Below are 15817 nucleotides of genomic sequence, written 5' to 3'. Positions count from 1 at the left end.
ATGATTGATTAAAGCAATGCTAAAATTTCTTTTGTAGCTAATTGACAAATAGCATTAAAATTCGTTGAAAGATGTGCTCTCCAGAATCGACATTTGCTCCAGACAAGGGCGGGATAATTCGGACTTTGAATACCATGGAAAATACGTGCTACCGCACGGCCAGTGAAATTATTATCTCTGTAGCTTATAATTAAGTTGCGTATGTCATTAATGATTTCTCCTTCGTTCAGCAGTCTCGTCTGAAAGAAAGAAATTCAAAATAAACTGAGATAATGTCTCTGACGCAAGCTTAGTGGATATAAATATTTTCTATCTATTTTTGCCCTCACCTCTGGTATAAAACTTTCGTTATTCATTGTAAGGTCAGACTGGAAGTAATTACGGATCGTATCTTTGAGGTCGTTCGATTTTTTCATCATGTCCTCGTCTAAGTTGATGCATTGCTTCACTGAGTGCACGCTAAATTTATTCAAAGCTTTGCTGATGGTCTCCAACTGTAGCAGTCTGGAATTTTCCTGGAGCTGAGCTCTCGATACGAGTTCTTCCAACGCTTCGTCCAGCTCGACCTCTGAAAGGTCACCAGGGGCTTTCACCCTCAATCCCAATGTGTCATATTTTACTGAGATTGCCGAACGCTTTATCTGGCCATTCACTAAGCAAAAAAAAAAATATGAAGGTTTCCATTTCAATTAGTCAATATTAATTAACATCTACCTGTTTTCCATTCTAAGTTTTTCAAATAACTTTTAGCTATTCCACTGTCCCACCCAATAGCTGATGCTATGCTAACTATAGGAAATTCTATAACCGAACTATTCTCGTGTGAAATTCCTTTCTTCAAATCCAAAGCTATTGCCATTGCCAAGGGTGGTGACTGAAATAAAAAAGATTCTTGAATCAGGTAATTTTAAATAATGAATTTTTCTTTGCTCATATTTTAAGGGGAAAACTTACATCCTTTGCAGCAACTTTTAAAGCTTGTGGTCCACTGTAGCTAGAAACCCGAGCATTAATATAAACAGACGATAAGAGCTTTATATATCTTTTTGGATGCAACTCCAAATAGCATAGAAGAGTAGAAATCATTTCTTCAGGTATATCAAGTGCTCTCACAGTTTCGTCGATAGGAATAGCAACTTCGTGTCCAGGACATCTCCGACCAGCTGCTTTATCAGCTTCATTTGTGCAAGAACAAGGTAAAAATACTTTTTGTAACAATTTACGAATCATATGCCTGTCCACACCATTCGCATAGATGTGTCTCTGTAGCTCCCATTTATCACTGTTTTCCTATAATAGAAATTAGAAAAACTCACAGATCGTTTTGAAGAGTACTTATTAAAGATTAGAAGCATGTTATTCTTTAATACTTGAGAACTGAGGAATAAGTGACAATGTGCTGGTAATCCATCGCGACCAGCTCTTCCTACTTCTTGAACGTAACCCTCAAAGCTGCCGGGCATGTTAAAGTGTATGACAGATCTAATGTTTGTTTTATTGATTCCCATTCCAAAAGCAACAGTGGCCACGATAATTCTCGTTGCACCATTCATAAAAGCTTTCTGAACTATTTTGCGTCGGTGGGCACTCAATCCTGCATGGTAGGCTTCTGCTATAGTAGAAACCTTAATATTTGACTTTTCCGGATTTTTTGGATCCTGAAATAATTTTATAAAAAATATTACTATCTCTAGCTAGATCTTAAAGTGGATATTTTACCTGTAAAGAAATCCTTAGAAAGCCTGCTATCCTGGCGCACTCGTCCCTACGTGTGCAATAAACTATAACAGAGTCGCATTCTATGAATCTTTTGGACTTCAGAAGGCTGACCAGTGCGTGGTCTCGGTATTCATCTTTGGACACAGTCATGAAGAGGTTGTTTGGCATTGGAATATCAGAAATTACTCCCTGCATCCCATCAGCAATGCCCAAATTATCCACAATGCCTTCTGAGGTGGATCTTGTGGCAGTTGCAGTTAAGCTCAAAATAGTCTTGACTCCTAATTTTTCTTTAAGCACTCGACTCAGGAGAAGGTAGGAGGGCCGGAAGTTGTGGGACCATTGAGAGATACAGTGAGCCTCATCAATACAAGCAAAAGCGATTGGTGGTAGCTGCCTCATTAGAGCACCAAATCCACTGGATTTTTCTCCAGCTACGACTGCTTCCGGCGACACCAGCAAAACGTTGATTTTGCCATCTTTAACCAACTGCATCACGTTTTCTCTAACCTTTGGGGATAAATTCGTGTGCAGAGAAGCTGCTGAGAGGAAGGAAGGTATTCCAGTGACCTGATCGTCCATCAAGGATACCAAAGGAGAAATCACCAAAGTTATGCAATGTGACTGTTTGGAGTAAAGATATGCCGGAAGTTGATAACACAAGGATTTTCCAGAACCTGTAGATAATGTAACCAGCGTTGATAGACCAGACAAAATTCGCATTATTGCCTTCTCCTGGCCAGGCCTGAAATTTTCATGGCCAAACATCCTTAAAGCTTCATATACCTCTTCAGGTGTATCTACTAAACTAAAATTATCTCCCACAGGATACAGTGGTTCTGTATTTCCTTCCATAGGTTTCATTAACCTCGACAATAGTTTTTCCGGGATTTTATGGCCACAGGGAATATTGTGTTTCTGTAAAGTTTCAGAAAAATCATCGTTTCCAAAAGCTTCGGATAAGTCATCTTCCTCCTGATAAATTTCAGTAACTGACTCTGGTTTTTTGAGGGAACCTGAAGTTTTTTCTGGAAGCAAATGAATTCTGGAGCTGTGGACTATTGTAGCTTTAGCTGCAGCCATTTTTTCTACTTCCTCCAATGTTGGAAACTCCGATGTGTCGTCGATCTTATCAATGGGTATTAATTCGTCGCTTTTTAAAGCTTTGCAGTTCCTAGAAAAGTGGCCAATGTCCCCACACTTGAAACATTTCAAAACGCCACCATTCTTCTCTGCCAAATCAGCCACATCCAAACTACCAGAACCAGAACCCAGCTCCTTTCTTCTTTGTTTCCACTGATTCTTTTTATATTTGGAGAAATTGAAGTTTTTCTTTCCCCTAACAAATACTTTCTTTTTTAAATTTATTCTGACAAAATTATCATTGATTTTCCCTGATATAAGCTTTTCATCCAATTTTTCTTTATCAGTCAGCTGTTTATTTGGATTTTTGGTATTAGTTTCTATGTTTGGATTCGACATTGAAACCGATTTCGAAAAGTCTGCTACAAGGTCACCAGTGCCAGTGGTGCATATTGGAATTCTAGGAACAGCTTTCAATGTTTCTACTCCATATATTGGAATTGCATCCTCGATATTTTCTGGATCCAGTTTTTCTTCCTCTTCAGGCTCTTTAACTACTGTATTTCTTGTTTGTCTTGTCTTTCTTACTGTTTTCTTCTTTTCATCTAAACTAGCTTTCGGTTTTACTACCTTTCTCGTACTTCGGGTTCTCGTCACTCTTTTCGTAGTTTTCTTTATTTTACTGTCCTCCTTATAATCCAGATCATCTGATTCACTGGATAAAATTTTCTTTACTCTTTTAATTGGTTTTACAGATTTCTCAACTACTGCTTCACTTTTAGGTACAATTTGATTTGCTTCATTTTTATTTGTATTAGTTTCATTAAGAGTATCGCAAACATTTTTATCAATTCTATTAACCTCTTCAATAGTAATTTTATTAATTTCATTAACTTTATTAAAATTATTTATGCTTTTACTTATATATAATTCCTCTTCTTTCTCTATACTATCAGGTATAGCACAATTAATTTTGCTAAGTACAGTTTGTGTGGGTGAAGTTAAAGATTTATCATTTGAAGAATTGGAAAAACCAGTATCACTTTCTAAACGAGGCTTTTTATTAATTTGACTATTCTCATCACTCAATCTTTTCCTATAATTTCTACATCTTTTATTTTTACGCTCTTCTTCAGAGTCACTGTTACATATAAAATCTTCGTCGTCAGAAATGGTAGTTGGTTTACTAGAATTCAACAAAGGGATATCATCCTTTGGTGAATGTAAGCTAGATTCCATTGAATCTATTCCAGAGTCACTTGTAGCAGTACTCATGATGGAAAATCTTTGGGATTGTAAACCAGCAGCTTCAACATGGCTTTCTTTGGAACATCTGTCTAACCAGCCCTGATTTAATTTTCTATTTGTTGTTATCACATTACCTTCAATCAATTGTTGAACTGTATTCAAAGCTTGAGTGGTTGGTTTATGTTCAACATTCACTACTTTAAATGAATCACCAAACAATATTTTTGACTCTTCATTAATATCAAAGCCATCCTTATTATCTGGATCTGGTTGACTGAAAGATAGGGCTGTCGAGATATTGGCATCTGATTTAATTTTAATTTTTGTAGTGGAAAGTGATTTCCTTGGATTTCTTTTGATAAAATTACTACCACTAAATTTATTTTTGGACAGTTGAAAGGAAGAGGATCTGCCAATCAATAAATTACTCTTTTTCTTAGGAGCAGTTTCATTACTTTTTGTTAAATGACTACCCCATACTCCATCAACATTTGATACTTCTGGTTTATTTAAACTTTTAGTGTGCTCAGAAGAGTTTTCAATATAAGGTATAATATTTTCTGTGTCCTTTTTATTTTCTGTCATCTTATTATTCTCAGTTTCAGCAACATTTTGCGTAGAAGAATTAAGAGAAGTATTTGCTTGAATATCTTCACAAAAAGTTATGTCAGTTAGAGTTTCCTCCAAGGCACGTGTTTTCAACTTCCAATACATTTTGTATGCCTCCTTGATTGAAACATCAGCTTCTTTAATGTCATTCTAAAATAAATAAAGAAAAAACGAAATTTGTTTACAACCACAGTATTGTAATACAAAAAGAAATTTTTAATTTAATTTTTAAAAAACATAACTGAAAACTTTACAGTTCGAAGTAAAATAAATTCAAATAAAGATAACAGTATATACATTTGCAACACAAATCATACTATTTCGATAGAATCAGTATCTCCAAACTTTTGCACAAAATTAAATCATATTAGAATTTTTATCTACCTTGTTTGGCTTTCGTCCATATTTTTCCATAAAGTCACTTTCCCATAATTTAACGCGAAGTTTATTTTTCTGATATTTCGTTTTGAAATGTGGATCCTCCAGAAGCTCCATGTTGTCTCACTAAAAGAATTAAAATTGCGCAATTTTGAAACTAAACTGGAACGGATCGCAAAGTGGAACAGATGTTTTTAAGGTTATGGAGACAATTTTCGTTCTGAGAAAAATCCCGCGTAAACATAACCGCGAGTAACCTTACGGGCTACGGTTGCAATCATATCTCATACGTTGGCCATTGACACTTCGGTTGAAAGAATTGTCAACATTTTAAAAAGGATTTGCTTTCAAAAAGGTTGAACATAAAGAATTTGAAAAGTTCAGGGTTCTATGTAGGATTTTTCTGTGAAGAAATTAAGAATCAACAATAAAAAAATTTAATACATGTCATCGGACGTTTAAAATACTACTATCTACTATCTATAAAGTGAAATAACATCTGATCAGGCATTTCGGGCCAGTGATGGCAAACGGCGGGAATTCGTTACTTCCATTTTGACTTCCATTACTTGTGTTACATAGGAGTAGTAGTAGCTAAGTGGGGGTGTCGAATTCCCACAGTTTATCATCACTGCTTCGGCCACTTTGACTTGTTCGGCTAAATTCGGACAGAATCGCCATCTTTCGGTGCTGCTCCGAATTTCGTAATTATTCGTATCCTTTCCAAACTATTTTCCAAGGGCCCGTCTGCAAACAATTGAAAGGACACAAACTTTCCTGGTAATAAAGGCGCGTGAAAAGTAGTCATTGTTGGTATAATTATTGCGTGAATATTAAAAAAGTTTATAAAGTGAATGAAATAATAAGATGATAATAAACGAGAAATAGAAAGTTTGTGGGGTGTGGAAGAAATTATATATATAAAAAATATAATTGTGGAGAGGGGCAAATTATGAGACGGAGTAGAGGTAGAGAGCAAATGGTTTAAAAAGAAAGAAATAATATCGTATACTTATAAAGAAGGAAAGGGATGTGGTGATTCCATGAACGTGGGCATGTTATCACCTGTTCGGGTGAGACCGGGCAGTGTCGCCACCTGTCGGGCGAGTTCGGATTCAGTGACGGGCAAGATGGCCGGGTGGTGCTGACGGGTCGTGGTCCGTGGAATGAACGGCTGGAGAATTGGCGATCTCGGCTTAGTGCGGATGGCCTAGCGATGGCCGAGTTCAACATCGACATCGGCAAACTCCCGGAGGACGTGCGAGAGAAACTTGCTGAGTTGGACCTGGAGCTCTCCGAGGGTAAGTACAAAGAAACAGCCGTGAACCCTGTCTGACTCACCCCGTGTAAGAGAAAGAATCCCCCAGCCCCTGTGGATAAAATCGATAAGACCTTGCCAGTTGCCATTTTCATTACTGCCACATTCGCCGACTCCTGGAGAAGCTTCCCCTGGAACTGTGCTATCCTGTGAACCGCTCGAGATGATTTTTCGCAGGCGGGGTCTCCCCGGAGGTCCCGACCGCGCCTCCTCCTCCTTCTTGCACGCGATTCTTTTATTTCCATCAGGACACATGTCCGATTTTCCGCCAAGCTTCCGGAAACCATCCGGAAATCCCACTTCCTAACCTATAACGCCGGATGCTCGCGTTGTTCACCCTTACGGAACCGTAAACAATCCCCTCATAACCTTACTCGCAGCGAAATTCGATCGATCGCAAAATCCAGCGCCTCTACCAGTTTTTGCCCGTGTTTCCTACGGGAAACCCGACGCCAATATTCCTCGTTCGGCCTCTCGCATTTAACGATTTTCACTTTTCATTATCCACTTTTCATAAAGCATCTGTTCAGATTGCAGAAATTGACATGGAAATCCTTTATCTCCTCTCCATCCTAATCGATATAGTTCATCCACCTAAATTGTCCAATCTCAAAGCTTCAATTATTTTCTTGGAAAAAACTGAATTAAGATTTTGTACATTGGGACAGAAAATACTATATGTTTTTTCTTTCTCCAGAAAGTGACACGTTGGCGTTTCAACGTGAAGTAATATTATAAATTCTATTCCACGTTCTATTATCAAACGATTTATCAATTTCGATTGTTGTCAAAAGTGAGTGGTCTATTGAGAGAGGGCTTTTGTTCATTTTTTATGGAACGCTCGGAGGATTTCGTGGAATCAGGGTGTTGTTGATTTTTGTTGGAATTATTCCAAGATTTGGTCTATTACTCCGAGGAAGCCTCGAATGATTAATTGGAATTTCTCGAACACGGATGAGAAAGGAATGCGGGCTTGAACGAAACTCGGCCAGCTTTCGGCTTTTGCTTTCGAAAGAATCACGTAAATATCTCGTTCACCCCGTTTCGTTTGAACAACGAGGAACATGCAGTTTTTCCCCGCGGCCATTACTCTTTATTAGTCGCAATAAACACGAATTTCTGCAATGCAACGCCAATTGCCCAACTGCAATTAATCCAGCCACGAACTGACGCTCTTAAAAACCGTCATTCAGAATATTCACAGCTAAGCTATTTTTCTAAACCGTTCCTAACCTGAATGTTGAAAACAATTATCCAACCTTTCCACTCGACTTCTCCCGAAACTTGAGAGCATTAAAGAGACTCTATACATAGTATATATATATTATATTGACCAAAATTTTTATCTCTGTCTCAACTATTTCTAAATATTACTGTCCGGTATTTCCAGTAAACTATTTCTCAACAGTGTTCCAATAAAAATATGTTTTACAACGTGAATTTTATGAGCTCGTGGGAGTGAGCTATAATATTAAAATGGTATTTGCAAAAAAAAAATAGTGATTTTCGGAGCCGGAGAGTTGATTTTTGTATCCAGTGAAGTGTCTGGGATGCTTTCTCGCATGACGTCACGTTTTGGGAATCCATTTGCATGAATTTCGCCCGAGATATCTGCGGGATTAACGATGTGGCACCTTGGTGAATGCTCGCGGGGTTATTCTATGACACTTAACTCATTCAATTATTTGCTTGCTCCGCGCGCTGGCGCTATGCTGTCCAACGTTTTTCCGTCGTCTGTGTTTCTATAGCTATATGGTGTAGAAACAAGAATTCTCTCTCTCGCTTCATAAAACACGGAAAATTTCACTCGTTATTTTTCTTATTTTAATATTATGATATTTCTAAAACTTGCTGATGATTCAATGATCAATTATTATTTGAGAAGAATAATTATTTTTCTTATAAGCTTAAATAATGTGAATTTCTGGAAAATGAAATTATGGCTGTAAGAGTTGTGTTATGGTCTTAGGAGAAAGGTTCCAATAATTCCAGCCATTGAAATTCTTTGAATCGGTTAGATGTTATTGATGCAAGTTCCTAAAAGGATTGTTTAACCCTCTAAAGGTCTGTATAGCTTTCAGTCAACACTTCTATATTCGACAGTTTTTGTTATTTATTTAAAATTTTTTTCCATACTATACTCTATACCTATTGAAATGTTTTAGGAACGGATATCAACAGTTATGATCTAACGTGTCAAAGTAAATGCTTTTGAAAGTTGTTTGCCAGTGGAAAGATTATAGTAGCAGGCATTATTATGCTGTTTGGGCAAATACAAGTATATAGAGTCCGCCAGTGAAAACATCCCAGAGCGAAGATACAAGAAGGCATTATATATCTCAAAAACTATAACAAATATTACAATTTTACATAGGCTCTTTCTGAATATAAATAGTGAGAGGTTTCGAAAACTCCCTATGCAATATTTTAATATCTCTAATATTTGTATACAAAACACGTTTTTACATTTATGCTTAGGAACGTTTTAATTGGCGGACCCTGTACATACCTGACGGATGAAATTGTTTGAATCAAGTGGAATATTTTTGCTGCAAGTTGATGGAAGCATTTTTGGATAATGAAGCAACTGATTATAGCAGTGTCCATTATGTAGTTAGGACAAATGCAAGTGATTCCCGGAGAAGGAGGCAATAGAACAAAGCGGCGAGCGTACAAACTCGACCGGTTTCTCGTTTTAACAGCTCTAGTCCTAACTACAAATGCAAATAAGGGAGTCCTTGGGTGCGTTAACGTCTCTCGTATAGAAAAGCAGCCAAGCTTCGCATTAACCTCTAACGTAAAACTCGTCGCATTCCTCGTTGTGCTGTGCTCTCGACCAACACAAAGCAACGTGTAACGTTTTTCACTGCGATAAGAGTTCCTCAGGAGGTAAACATAACCCACAAGTTATTTCTAGGAGACGTTCGATTTCCAAGTACCCTTCCAATCCTATTCAGTAGCGAGCCAACACAATATTTCCTTTAGTACAATCCCCCTCTCCACTGATGCCTAAACCAACATTGGAAGAAAATCTCTAGGTTGATATCGACAAGATGATAATTTTTCAATTTTGCTACCGGAAATTTGTACGATAAATACGAAAATTTATTTTTCTCTCGATTTTTCTGATAAACCTGCTTCTTGCACGGTGTCTTCTCGTTGGTGACGTCATTGGAACATGGGTCACCGTTCAACATAAAGAGGTTTATTTGCATGTGAGGTAATTGCCTAGATTATTCGTCCATGCGTGCTTCAATGAAGCGAACTAGCTGCACGAATAATTTTATTTTCCGGTCATAAAAATGCTTATGACCTCACTTTCATTTTTTCCCATCTTGGTAATACAGTAGTGAAATATTAAATAACAACCGTAATTATCCTCTGTGCAATAATAAATAATTACAACGGTCGAGATGAATAAGTAGTATTATATTCAAGGATATTTTTGTTATGGTATTTAATAATTGGGGAGAAAGAACATTAAGAGCTTGGATAATTAAAGATAAATTAATAACGTTTCATTGAAACATAAATATTGAGAATTCATCATTTCCTTTAGGAATGGGGATGATTTTGACGTGGAATATTTTCTCTGTGGCCACGAATTGTGTATAGTCAAGCGATGAACCGGTTCTTTATTATTCGTATGAATGCATAGCGATCACACGATACTTTTAAGACTTATTTACAGCTGGATTGGCCACGTGCTATCTTCTGGCCCCAGCTATAGTAGATAACGTAGAGATCCCTTTTATCTCGTCCATCCAATCATTCGCTTGACCCCCATTTCACCTATAGTATATATATATATATATATATATATTTCTAGGATATATTTACACTCCCACTTGAATATTTTATTACGAAACATCTCTCAGTGTTTGGATGAAAAAACCGACATAATTATATTCTTATCTCGCTGAGTAATAAAATGAGAGATAGAGTTATTCTCTAATTTCGTGCATCTCAAATGTCCAATCTTATCCTCGGCTTCTGTTTATTTCTAGAAAGTCTAAGAAACTTCTTGCTTTTGCCTTCTAGCAAGCAAGCAGTAGTTTTATTATTGGTTTCGTGTCATGGGACAGAAATAGCAATTTAATTACTTTATAATTTCACGCGTCCGAATTTTTCCCGCCAAAACAATTATTTCTTGAGAAACGAGACGTAATTAGCTGAGTTGAAACACCCTCAGATTCCTCAATTGCAGGACAAGGATTTAGCTTAGAATTTTGCTTAGTTTTTTGCCTGTTTGCGATAAAAGAATAGATTTATCTATAAAGGGAGATTTAATGGGGAATCTATTGTTTGATAACGTAGTGGTAAGGAGAGGGGAAGTCGTAGAAAGTCGACCTTAACCTAGGGTGTCGTAATGGGTACTTTATCATGGCGTTTTGTATCAATTATACGGTGGAGTCACCGAGTTTTACCTCGATGCTATTTCCGTACACACGACTGGTTGCCCCGGTATTGCACAATGTTTGGGTAGGTCTTGCCAGTTTTAGAGAAAAGTGCCTCTAAGTGTTTATCGCCTTATCGGGTAACGTTTTCTTTTCTCTGTCTCCCTCTTTCCTCACTTTTTTTTCCTCTATTGTAATGTTAAATACGCAAAAACTCTGTCCTTTTATGCTCCAGTCCTATCTTTTTTTAATATTCTTCAACCTTTTTTTAATTTATTATGAATTTAAGTTTTCAGGTGTATATTTTACGACGCCACATATTGCTGAAGATGTCTACGTGATTTCCGATTGTACAGAAGCATTCACTCACACATACATATTGATTCAATTTGAATTAACTCATCAACAAATGTCTTAAATATGATACATTAATATAATGTTTTGGAAAGCTCTTGAGATAAGCTACAAGAATATGCAATAAAAATAATAGGTCTCCCTTGAAAAACTCAAGGTGACCTTCACACGACCTTCAACATTCCACCAGGATTAAGCCAATATCAACGCTTAATAGATTTTAAAAACTACTAAAAATACACCCAAAATTGGCTAATATTTATCGGAGATGCAGCAATTAGCCAATTCTTGCAAAATATCCTTTCCGCGTTTTCGCATATAATGTTCTATTTAATAAATATAAAATTTTTAATATGTTAACTTCTCTATTTCCTATTATATTTACAAGTATAATAATTATCATTAAAGAGTCACCCACACACTATTTAGTTTTTTCCCGTAGTTTTCGCGATATTCCCTTTGTGTGATTAGCTCTTGTTTTATTGTTGACCTTTGTTACAATTCCGCGTCCCTTTATAGCCATCGGGTGGCTTTTATTGGAATTCGGTCTCGTCTTTATCTAGATTTTCTCGCTTCACGCTACTCGTCGATAGATTCTCATCGCGATTCCTCCATTGGAAATGTTCGAAATTTAGCTTGCTGAATTCCTTTGTATGGTGGCGCACCTGCTTGTCCTACGTCATGTTTACGTAACGAGGACAGAATTTTTTGTTCATTATGGAAGTTACGCGTTCTGCATTGATCATTTTGTACCAATTGCAAACTCTAAGCGTGCGTGTGTATATGTCAATAGGTTTTTGTGCCAGTGCGATTAGGTCTCCGATTCTTTCGCATTCAGCACGCAAAGTTTTTCGCACAATTTTCTTGACTCATCTTGCATAATTTTTTAGTTCGGAAAATTATTAGGTATTTTTAATGATAATGAAATTCATCCGTCTATTTTTCACTCGATAAATTCCATTAGAGGGGTGCGAGTAGATCGCGTTACAATGTTTTCACGAATTTTCGTGGCACGTGACGCGTTTCTGGCTGCAGTTTAGCACGAAACGTTTGCAGGATCAAGGACGCAGGATTCGTGGGTAAACGTCCTCGCGTCTCCTTGGCTGCTGCGCGCCGTTCCCCCGTTATCGGCCATTACTGCCATCCCTCCCCCACGCTTTCCTACCCCCTCCAACCCCCTCGACGTGTCACGTTCCATCCAAGTTTTCCCCCACCCCAAGCGACTTACCGAACCAGCCTCCACGTGCAATTGAACCAAATTGATTCGTTCTTCTACATTTTTCCAAATTAACAATTATCTCGCCATTTTTTGTCTTTCTTCTTCGGAAAATTATATTGATTTAATTTTTAACCACTACTTCGTGCTCTCTCTTCCTACATTTTGGTACATTGGTAGGATTTCTTGGTTTCGAGAGTAAGGACGGAGACGATCAATAATTTAACGAGTTATTTTTAGTATCGTCGCGGTTATTGATCCGACGGACTCGAAATTAATATGAAAATCGTAAGCCCTTTTTCATAAATTGCCATTACACCACTTGGCGCCATTACGAGCGTGCGTTAATTCGCATTTATGTCCCAACAGTTATTAGCGTACTCTCTCTCTCTCTCTCTCTCTCTCTGCGAAACTGACAACAATGCCAAGCCGCGTTTACTCTTTTACGAAAACTGAATGAGCCGTGGAAAACTTCACTTTTATTTTTTACGGCCCTTTTTATAGCCAAATAATTTAGCTAAACGTATAAAATCAAGTTAAGCGGCATATTTTGTGGTTAAATCACGAGCACCAAACGTTTTTTGCCAATATTACATACAAGTTGGTCATTCGAATGAAATAAGATTTTACGCGTTGGTATGTAAGATTCGATTAAAATGGAATCCTGGAATTAGTAAATTATTAGTTGCAATTTAATTAACGACTAGTTTATTAGGAAAAAATGCTAGTTAATTCTTGAATGAAATTTATGAATCGAACCGTCGGGTGAAATTGTCGAGACGAGTTTTGCGAGAAGTTTTCTTGCACGTGCAAGGAGATATGTGAACCCTGCGATTCTCACATTGCACTTCCAAAGCTTTTTATAGCTGTGACTAGGAAAAACTCGGGGGTCTACAATTACGGCCAGCTGACAATAAATCCGAGATGGCCGCATCGACGAAATTGCCGTCTCAACGTCAACTTCAGCTCGTTTGGTCTGCGCCCACGCCGTGTGTTTCTCCGCTAGAACCCATGAAATCCAAATACGAGAAATCATCTCTCCCCACCCCTTTACACCCAGATCAAGTCTGATTCAAATGTCACGCCTATGTCTTACCAAGAATGAAAATAAACGATATAATACCACGGGGATCCGATGGATTGAATTTTACCATGAACTTTTGTGGAGAAAAGTGCGTAGTCTGGATATTGCTCAAGAGTAAATCAAAAGTTGAATGATATAATTGCTACCACGAAAAATGAGATTGCAAAAGTAGTTACATTTCTTCCAGTCACGAAATAAATTATTCTAAAGCGTATTGAGCGTTGAATAAAAATTTTCTACTTTGTCACGTGGGTTTATTATGGAAGATTGAATTTTTATGTGGTAAATAAAGAAGGTTTTCATCATTTATTTGCAGACGTTGCGAAGTTTGCTTTATTCTCAATTCGACGCAGTTGACTACTTAGGTCCGGTTCGCGTTAGACCTTAACGCACCAGTCTTCCATATAGACATTTATCTAATCTCCCCTCTCTACTTGTCAAGATTTAGCATTATGCGTTTACGTAGCCGTCATAAATCCTAAGAAATTTATGATTGATTTTCAAAGGACTCTCAAAAAGTTTGTTGTTACAAAAGCTAGCATAGTGTAAAAATAAAATCAAACAAGAATAAAAGTGGGAAATATTCTTTTCACATTTATCTAATTTCCCTGCACGCCAAGATTTAGTATTATGCATCTGGGGACAAAACGTAGAATCTACTAAATTAATAATTATTAAATTTCAACGAACAAAACAAGAATTTACCGATGTACACTGTGATAATTCACAAAAAAAAAAAAAAAAAAAAAAAAAATTGTAAACGTTCGAGGAAAACGGGGGATGTTTTCACCGAGGAGCAAAAAAACTGTACCGTTCATCCGACAGATGGCAGAGGCGCGACAAAATAATTAACGCAGTAGCGTTGTCGTCTCGTAGATACGAGAAATGAGAATCGAGGAGGAAAAATAACGCGCTGAATAACGACACGGAACTAAAAGCTGACGAATCGATTATTTCTTAAGCATCTCGAATTATGAAACGCCACGTGCGTTAGGAATCCGGAAGTAGAAATTGCATCGAGTCGAAGAACATCAATATCTTATAAATCTGAACGTGGTTGAATTGAATTACGACGAATAAAATAATATGCAATTAAATAAGATGAGACGTCGATGGGCAAAATTGCGGCAATTAGTTGGCGGGGGATGGGAATTTTGAGAAAAATTCTTCGGAAAAAATAGAAGAAGAAGAAGAAGAAGTGGAGGATAAGTGTAAGAAGAGGAGAAAAGGAAGAAAGAGAGGAGGAAGAGGAGGAATGAAGCGGATAATCAGGGGATAGGCACGAACGCATCTTGGAGTGTTGCGAGGTTGCCTTAAGAGACTGGAAACTAAGGGACGGGGGAGGAGGTAAAAGAGGGAAGAATAAAGAGAGGGAAGGGGGGAGCTGTAGGATGCTGTTGGCTGTATTGCTGTGAGTGGAATAGAGAGGAATACGGTGCAGGCGGGAGTGGACGGACAGCATGCCACTCCTTCCCCTCTCCCCACCTCATTCTCAAACATACACACACGTCTTAAGCCATCCATCCATACACGCGCGCGCGCGTGCACTTAATATCTCTTCGATACCCGTGAAACTCACGTACGCCTAAACATACCCACACGCACTCCTCGCTCCACCACCTCGCACACGTTTTCCATAGTTTTATACACTCGCACACGTTTCACTCAGTCCGTTTTACAATAAACTTTTCAATATCCATGTCCACGTACACACGCTCGCGTATCTTTGCGTTCTCCACCTTGTGTTTTGTACTTCCCGCAGGCTACACGCAGCGAAAATCTCTAAAGCCATGGATAAGAACTGGCGGCCCTTGGACCGCACCCTGGTCCTCGAGTTCAAGCTCGATGCTCGTAAAAATTATAAATAAATACACTTATCAGTGCCCAACGTCCAATCTCTTATTTAACCTTTACCAATGACACTATTCTGACCCTCGCGCCGAATGGCGAGTAAGAAAAAATCCAATTGCTCGTGTCTCCGAAGCAACTTGCGCACTAACACATTCACATGGAGAGTACGTTTTGACTTGGATCTTGCTACCTATATATCGACAAACTTTCCATATTCACTTGTTTTATTCATCGAGGACCATGGATTTACATGTGTATGTGTTTACTCGTACGAGTCCACCGTGCCGTTGCATTCGCTTTTCGTGCAGAGCGTTGTGCACACAAATACGTGTACTCGACTCTGCGAGGGCTTATTTTTCTGGTATACCTCGCAAAGACACACCTACGTTGGTCAATTTTTCCCATATTTCTCGCGTTCTCGTAAGAGGATTAGGCTTTCGCAACAACGGGCCTGAGCTAGCTTCGCGTGGGTCCTATTTTGTCCTCGTAAACATCCTTGCGCGCGCGAGTGCACCTATACAGTTTCGTAGCAGTTGATGTTCCTTCGTACACACGCTCAG

General features: G+C 38.1%; 1 protein-coding gene across 2 annotated transcripts; it reads right to left on the bottom strand.

Annotated features, from left to right (window-relative positions):
- Position 1: 1 nt before the first annotated feature.
- On the bottom strand, positions 2-15093 carry RecQ4 (RecQ4 helicase). Of its 2 annotated transcripts, XM_066732854.1 has the most exons (10): positions 15002-15093; positions 6379-6497; positions 6103-6322; positions 5044-5163; positions 1720-4809; positions 1371-1658; positions 955-1290; positions 715-874; positions 330-652; positions 2-239 (listed from the first exon to the last, which is right to left on the bottom strand). In XM_066732854.1, the coding sequence occupies exons 4-10, from the start codon at positions 5152-5154 to the stop codon at positions 9-11; spliced, it is 4539 nt and encodes a 1512-aa protein (XP_066588951.1). In that variant the 5' UTR covers positions 5155-5163; positions 6103-6322; positions 6379-6497; positions 15002-15093; the 3' UTR covers positions 2-8. The 2 variants fall into 2 exon arrangements, with proteins under 2 accessions (XP_066588951.1, XP_066588952.1); XM_066732855.1 differs by lacking the exons at positions 6103-6322; positions 6379-6497; positions 15002-15093 and having other exon boundaries at positions 5044-5467.
- Between the last annotated feature and the right edge of the window lie 724 nt (positions 15094-15817).

Source organism: Prorops nasuta, unplaced genomic scaffold, assembly GCF_024137725.1.
Source record: "Prorops nasuta isolate Cenicafe-Biocafe unplaced genomic scaffold, Cenicafe_Pnas_1.2 PNAS00010, whole genome shotgun sequence".
Lineage (NCBI taxonomy): Eukaryota > Metazoa > Arthropoda > Insecta > Hymenoptera > Bethylidae > Prorops > Prorops nasuta.
The sequence above is the reverse complement of the archived record's forward strand: the minus strand, read 5'-3'. Positions and strand labels throughout refer to the sequence as shown.

Coding starts and splice junctions, on each gene's coding strand:
- RecQ4 (XM_066732854.1), bottom strand. CDS start 5,154: ATGGAGCTTCTGGAGGATCCACATTTCAAAACGAAATATCAGAAAAAT. Junction 875..954: donor TAAAAGTTGCTGCAAAGGAT/GTAAGTTTTCCC, acceptor TTTTTATTTCAG/TCACCACCCTTGGCAATGGC. Junction 653..714: donor AAACTTAGAATGGAAAACAG/GTAGATGTTAAT, acceptor TTTTTTGCTTAG/TGAATGGCCAGATAAAGCGT.